The 7,376-nt window shown below is 47.4% G+C and overlaps 1 protein-coding gene across 3 annotated transcripts in view; it reads right to left on the reverse strand.

The window, feature by feature from the left end:
* The window catches only part of LOC147881047 (uncharacterized), a 43,807-nt gene extending 37,944 nt beyond the window's left edge, over positions 1-5,863 (reverse strand). The window contains exons 1-2 of one of the 3 annotated variants that reach the window (XM_087402254.1): positions 5,612-5,863; positions 3,146-5,413 (exon numbers count right to left, since the gene is read on the reverse strand). In XM_087402254.1, the coding sequence (XP_087258380.1) occupies positions 3,146-5,316 (2,171 nt within the window). In that variant the 5' untranslated portion in view covers positions 5,317-5,413; positions 5,612-5,863. The other 2 variants (XM_087402255.1, XM_087402253.1) reach the window with 2 other exon arrangements.
* Between the last annotated feature and the right edge of the window lie 1,513 nt (positions 5,864-7,376).

Raw genomic sequence — 7,376 nt, forward strand, 5'->3', positions numbered from 1 at the left:
AGATGAGTTGGGCCGATTACGTTGAGTTGATGGGAGGTTTCTTTTTTTTCTCGTCGGATGTGAAGGCGCGATGCGTGAAGCTCTAGAGAATTCCGTTGCCTACGCATATTTTCCCAACCAAGGTTTGCACCTTAGGCTGATGTGGCAGATCTGACACGTGGCAAGGGTAGTCTTCACAACACACAAGTGACATGGCAGCCACACGTGCGAGCTGATGTGGCAGCCAGGTGGCATGCATGTGCAAGTGCTGACGTGGCACACGTGTGGATGACATGGCAATACATGTGGCAAACAGCTCAGCAGATGATGTGGCTAACCCATGGTTAGTGTAACTCTGGTTAGCTAGACTCTGGTCAAAGGTCCAATTAGTTGACCCAACCAGACTAGTCTGGTCACTGTAACCAGACTGCCTAGTTCAATTCAGTCAGTGGTCTAGTTACAGACCAACTAGACTGTTCTTCTAACCAGACCAGAAGAACAGTACTACTCTGGACTCTGATTAGTGTAACCAGCCGGTTACTTCATCCCGTTACTGTCCCAAAAAAAAAAAAAAAGACAGTTGCAGAGACTGTTTTTGCTAGCAGTTTTCACCTATCTGAGAGAGTATTTACTGTCAGAAAAAGCAGAAATCAGAGAGAAATCAGAGATTTGCACAAGTAAAGGGATGCATGCCTTCGTGCTCAGGAAAAGGGAATCAGATGCATACTCGGTGCTTTTTGCAGCAGCCAGAAAAGGGGCAATATAGTTGTTGATGCCTTGGCAACCTTGTGGGTATATGCCTTGAGTTGGCAGCCCGGTACTGGCATAGATTGTGAATGCAAGACACCTCTTGTTGAGGTAATTTTTCTCTCTGAAAAGCAAAGGTTGCGTGCATCAATTGCATACACAATGTGTGTGAGAAACTTGCAGATCTCAGACAAGTTGTAAGAAAATGGCTCAATCACCTATCCAGTGGGATTCACAAGATAGGGATGCACATCCAAGACAAAGAAGTGTGCAGCAAAATCAGCAAGAATTTGAGCAGATGGTACGCACTCGTACGCAAGAGATGGAAAATCTCAGAAGGGATCCAACAGCTCAGCATTTGTTTCAAACAGAAGCTATGCCTAATACAACGTATGATGTGCCAATGCCAGAGGCACACTCTCGTGTAACAGCCAGAGAAAGAGAGATCTCATAGGGGACCGTCTCATAGCAGGAAGAGATGGAGGCATCATCACCGATCTCCAAGTCCTTCACCGTCTACCTCAAGCTCGACTTCTATATCTTCTTCTTTATCAGATAAACCGTCCAGGAAAAGAAGGAAACACAAGAAGTCTAGGAAGAGTAAGTCTTCCAGAGAGACCAAGGAATTCAAAGAGGGAGGTAAATCTGTCAAGTTTATGACCTATAATGGACAATATGGTCATACAGACAAAGCATTGCAGTCCATCAGGCAGTTTGATGCTGCATTCCGTACAGAAAAGTTTTCAAAATCCTCCAAGTTAAGAATGGTCAGTTTGCACTTCACAGCGACAGCTAGTGCATGGTGGAGTGCACAAACCACAGATGGGTCAGCCTCAAAAAGGTGAAAGGAACAACGACAACTAGTGCATGGTGGAGTGCACAGACCACAGATGGGTCAGCCCCGAAAAGGTGGAAGGACTTCAAGAAAGCCTTCTACCAGCACTTTATGCCTAAACAGTTTAGAGATCATGTTCTTCAAGATTGGGATAGTTTGCATCCATATGCAAGAGATACAGTGGATGTATACAACCAAAAGTTTTGGGATGCTTATTTGCAAGTTGCACCTTTCAAAAAGTCCTCCAAAGGAACCCAAATGAGAAAGTATAGAGCAGGTCTCAGTCCAAGGATCCAAGCAATAGTGAATGCTTTGGGGGCAAAGAACATTCAAGACCTTATGCATTCAGCTTCAGTAGCTAGTCTTGTGCCGTTACAAGATCCATCCACGGTACTATCCTTGCATGCAGGACGTGCTGAAAGTAAGAAAACTGATTTTTCAAAATCAGAAAAGAAAGAGTATCCCAAGGTTGAAAAGAAAGGGTTTTAGCCTCAGAAGCCGAGGGGTACTCAGTTTTCAAAGTCATATAAAGGCAAATCCCCATTCACTCCTGAATAGATAGATGAATTCCGAGCACCCAAAGGTGGCACGGGAAAGCCTTCCCATCCAATATCACCTACGTTAGCAAATGATAGGCATAGTATCTGGAGACACTATTCTGAATACTACAAGGCACTCTTTTCCAAATGGGAACAACCGGACCCTCAGGAGTCCTGCTAGCCAGGAACTAATAAGCTGAGAATCTGTGTGACGAAATAGACCTCCTTCATAACCAAGCAGTCTTCTGGCCAAAATTTTCTACGACTCAATATAAAGGGGGAGGGGGGGGGGAGGACAACCACCTGCCAGATCATTTCTGGCGGTACATTTTGGTACCCCCAATATTAACACTGAGCCCCTTTGAATATAAAATGTTCGATTGCAGGAGAATCCTGGAAGGTGCCTCACCATAAAATCTAATACACACAAAATATTTAAAAAATCTATTTTTTCCCTTGTTGCTGGAGCTGCTTCTTTCAGCAATAAGCTTTCAAGCAGGTAGCTCTGGTAAGCGCCTATTCTTTGACCATTCATGACGATATTTCCATGCCCATGAAAAGTTCATCCTCTGCTAACTGCAGTTCTCTCATCTCTCTTGACAAGTCTCTTTTCAATAGGCGCTTCATTCAACTCGATCATCGAGATGGCTACATATCCCATGATCAGGCTAGAACATATCAGCCACTTCAATTTTTCGATCAATTGCCATGGCCTTGCTACTTATCTCTGTCGATTCTTTTGGGCAGAAGACAAATTCATGTTCTTCTATGGCATGGATTTCTGTAAGTTTTAAAGTCATCTTTTCTCCCACGTTTCCTGTCCTTTCCTTCCTTGTCTTTGTTTTTAATTAATTCTCAGTCTGTGTGATTAAAAAGCAACAAGGCAATTTCCACGCAGCAGGCAAAGCTACATTGACAAAAACTTCAGCAAAGCAGGATAAAGCAAAAAAATGTTCCAGTTAAAACCATGTTTTTAGACAAATCCGAAACAGACAGAACGCTTCAAAAAGGGAAGGGAAATTGGATGAAATGCCAGCATGCTCACCTGCTACATGCAAGACAGAGCAGTGTCCCTGCTTTCCCTTGTTCTTCGTATCTCTTTCTCTGTCCCGGATTTTCATTCAAGGCCTTTGCATACTTCATATACGCCCGGTGAACCTGCTGCTTGAATTCCGGGGAGTCTTCTGGGAGATCAGGCACAATTGGCTCTTCATCTTCCCGCATAAATTCACGCTGCATATTGTTCTCATGCCACAGCCTATTTCTGTCCACAAAAGCACCACCTTCCTTCTGAAACCTGTATGGTTTCCCAGCATAGTGTGGGGGAACATCACGATCATCAAAAATAATCCCCCTCCTGTCCTCTTCCAGATAAGGCGGAAATCTCCTTGCTGAGGGTGGAGATCCGCCTCTATCTGCCCATGGCCTGCGACCGATATGATTTCCATGATCCAATTCATCTCCTTCCCTCTCAGCTCTTCTTTCAAAATAACCATCAGGCCTTCCCCACCCAGGAATCCTTTGATCAAAGAAAACATCATCAGGGTGCAGATCAACCTCTCTTCCCCTCCTCTTGAATTCAGGTTCCTCAGGTCGTAAAGGTCTCCCCTCTTTGTGAAATTCATGGGCTAGTTCCGGGAATTTCCTCTTCCAGGCCCTCCTGTCCGATTCATTAAACCCCAATGGAGCTTCTTGTCTTAAATTTGGAGGGGTCAATGACCTTTGATGCCGCGGACTCAGACGTGCACTTCTCCTGGGGCTCAAGTAAGGTTCCATGCCAGATCTATAGTCTGGTCCTCTTCTCTGCAAACTAAACTCACCACGGGGATGCTCTGGGGCCTCCCGTGGAGGACTTCTTAACTGTCTATTCTGTTCATACATTGGGCCTTCTATGAATCCACCCATTCGAAAACTCCTTGGAGGGCCTGATCTACCATCTCTCGGAGAAATGATTTCCCTTGGGTAGCTATCTGGAGCATCTCGGTCGTATACAGAAGGGCCACCTCTTTGTGTGCCCAGTCGCGCTCGAGGGTCTTCAACAGGCCCGCTCCTGCGTGGAGGACTACCAAGCCGCTCCCTAAAAGGAAGCTCATCTGGTAGTCCTCTTCGTCGCATGTCAATTGCTCTGGCAGACCTCTCTAATTCCGGACCATAAGCATCTCTATTCAAGGAGTTAGGAGCCCCTTCTCTGCCGAACCTCTGAATCGAATCACGCAAGGGGCTCCTTGAGGCTCTCCTCTGAGAGCGCATTTCAAAGGCATCTTGCCGAGGACTAGGAGGCCTCTCTCTTCGAGCTGCGGAGGGATGCTCAAATTCTAGCTTTTCGGGCCATGCAGGAAGACGGCCATCTCCGGCAGCAAATTGACTATGGCCAGGCATCTTTTCATCGGCCAATCTTCTATCTTGCATAGCAATGAAATCTCCTCTACTCATTTCTCCTGCCCGAAAACCATCAGTCGGACCGTATCTGGGGTCTGCAAGGTCTGCACCGTATCTTACAATTGGATCAACAAAAGGGGGTAAGAATTTGCCCCCCAAACCACCATCCGCTGGAGGAGGCAAAGAATCCATTGAGGGATCTGGAGGCAGAGTGTAAAATGTTCGAACGGTGCCATCCTCCAGAACCATTGAACGAGACACCAGCATGCCATCGTAACTGGCAATAGAAGCTTGGCCACCTTGACTCCCAAGCATCTCTTCCATTGCTTTTCCCCCGCCAGGAGCCGAGGAGAAGGGCATAGGAACCTGTCTCCCGAACGTCTCATTCCTGCTGCTAGCCAGCATTGCCTCTGTAGGGTACCTCACAGCGAAATCTCCAGGAAAATCTGCTGCAGCTGCAGCTGCTTGACCAGTTCCTCGATTTGCACTTCGTGGAGATCGAGCTGGAGGTGTTGCTCGACCTGAACCTCGCGGGGACCTGCCCCGACGCTCTCTAACTGGCGTCCCGCCCCTCTCTGGGCGCAGCTCTACTGAACGGCGTCTGCGGTTATCTTGACTCCTCGATCTGAAACCCTGTAAATCAGCATCATTGCGGTCACGCGGAGGTCTGATTGGTGATCTGGAAACACGTCGTCTCGGGGAGTCGCGGTGGTCATCACGCCCACGGCTGTCTCTATCTCTGCGAGAGGGAGGAGGGAACCGTGCCTCCCTCCCCATATCTGGCTTTCCTCTGCTGAGGAAATCGCGTCCTCTGAGGTCTGTTTCCCGTCGACTCATTTTCGCAGCTTGCGATTTTGCTGCGACAAACGGACCTTCCAACACAACAATAGCACTGCTTCCGACGAGAGGGAGACTCCCGCTCTAAATTCCAGCTCTGCAAACGAAATCTTGCTCGGTCGGACTACGATTCGGACACAGAAAACTGGAAGATGGACAAACGGACAAACAAACCTGCATGAAAATTCTCCGATTGAAACCCTAGAGCGAGGCCGACAGCCTCGCGATGTCTAGAAATGCGCATCCTAAACAAACGAGAAGGAAGAACGGAGAGAGTATTTTCCGCGGGCAAAACCTAGAGTCGAATCAGGCACCGAAAAGGCGTCGCGAGTGCAATGAGTTGTGGGAAGCGCGGTTCTTGGAGCAAGGAAGGGAACTAATGAGAAGAAAGTTTGAGGAAAGAAAAGAGCAAGGCGATGGGGAAGAAGGTGAAAAGCGAAAGGGGGGGGGGGGGTAGCTTAAGAGGAGGAAGAAGAGGATTTGACGATCGCCATAGCCGTAGAGCTCGCCATAGCCGTAGAGATCAGAGCAGCCGCACGCAACATCCTTCCTTTCAAACAAAGAAGTTCAATCAGTGTTTGTAGGTTTTTTATCATCTTCCCCTCTTCACACCATTACTTAACTTTCCACCCATAACCAATTTCACCATTAGGGCTCCTAGAGCCACTCCACCTGCTCACCTCACACCCTCCCAGACAAGCATCGATACAGATCGAATACAGGAGAGGTTTTCGATTGCCAATCCGTCAAGACTAGAGTTATCTGCATCAAGGGCACATGCAAGCTACACTATGTCGGAAGCTTCCTAGACCCTGCCGGGGTTAGGGGCACATGTTCAAACTGCCTAGTTCACCGTTACCCCCTCCTGCCGGAAGCTTGCTGGACCCTGCCGGGGTTAGGGGCACATGTTCAGATTGCCTAGTTCTCCGTTACTCCCTCTTGCCAAACCTTACTTGATTGTGCAGTGCTGTTTGCATCAATGAGGCATCCAATTGCCTTTTTTGCCTGAACCTTGCCAAAAGGCCTCCATGTGCCCAGGGCTTCGTCCACTCCTGCATTAGTAGCATTTCTACAGCCGGACGTTTTCCCCATTCGAATGCGCAAGCACGGTGGCAATTCTTCTTCACGCAAGTCATGGCCGACGAACGCTATGAACCTAGCCTCAATATTTAGCATGGCCATCTGCATGATCCACCATCCGACAGAGAAGTGGCTCCTCCAATAGTACGAGCGTTCACCCACCTAAGCTGGCTACCCATGTTCAATTCCCTCAAGAAGCTCCTCTGTTTCTTATCAACATAGGCCATCAACGATTGGCCCTAGGTGGGTGTCCAACAGAAAAAACAATGATCCATGATCCCGACTCCTGGTGCAATTTCCAATTGGTAACATGTCCCTATCCGGAGATTCTAAGAAAAGTGAGCAAAATTAAAATATGATGATGGCACAAGGGATAAGGACAAGCTTGAGCGCCATTCTGAGCAAAGAGTAGTAAGCAACATTCTCCATATAAAGAATGTAAATAAGACAGTAGGGAAGAGGATGAACGGCAGACTTAGGTTTTATCATCTTCTCATTCACACCAACACTAAACTTTACACGAATATGGTTACTCCATCACCTTCTTAAGATGTCAAATTCACAATTAGAGCTTTAAAGTCATAGGGCAGTTGCCAAGGCGATCGCAGCGATAGCCGAGAGACTATCACACTAACCAAGATGGTTGATGGTGACAACTGTCCAAGGGACATCATCCTCATCGGCAGTGGTGACACCGACAACAAATCCAATTCAATCACTTAAGCTGGTCTTTCATCTGAGCAGTGACCTTGACATATTTAGGGTAGCCATAGGGGCCCACCACTCCTACATCGCTACAGAGTCAAATGGGTCGCATGATCCACAATCATGCCTCCTGGAGTAGTTTCCAATCAGCAACTTTAACCATTCTAGCTTTCCTCAACATGGAGACTTTGAGAAAAGCAGGCACTAGCAAAACATGATGGCACAAGGCACATCAACAAGCTTGAGAAATGGGAGGTGTGGGTAAGTAGCCTTTG

The sequence above is a fragment of the Dipteris shenzhenensis genome, chromosome 31 (assembly GCF_047967505.1).
Source record: "Dipteris shenzhenensis isolate YYH24624 ecotype China chromosome 31, Dip_SZ_1.0, whole genome shotgun sequence".
Classification (NCBI taxonomy): domain Eukaryota; kingdom Viridiplantae; phylum Streptophyta; class Polypodiopsida; order Gleicheniales; family Dipteridaceae; genus Dipteris; species Dipteris shenzhenensis.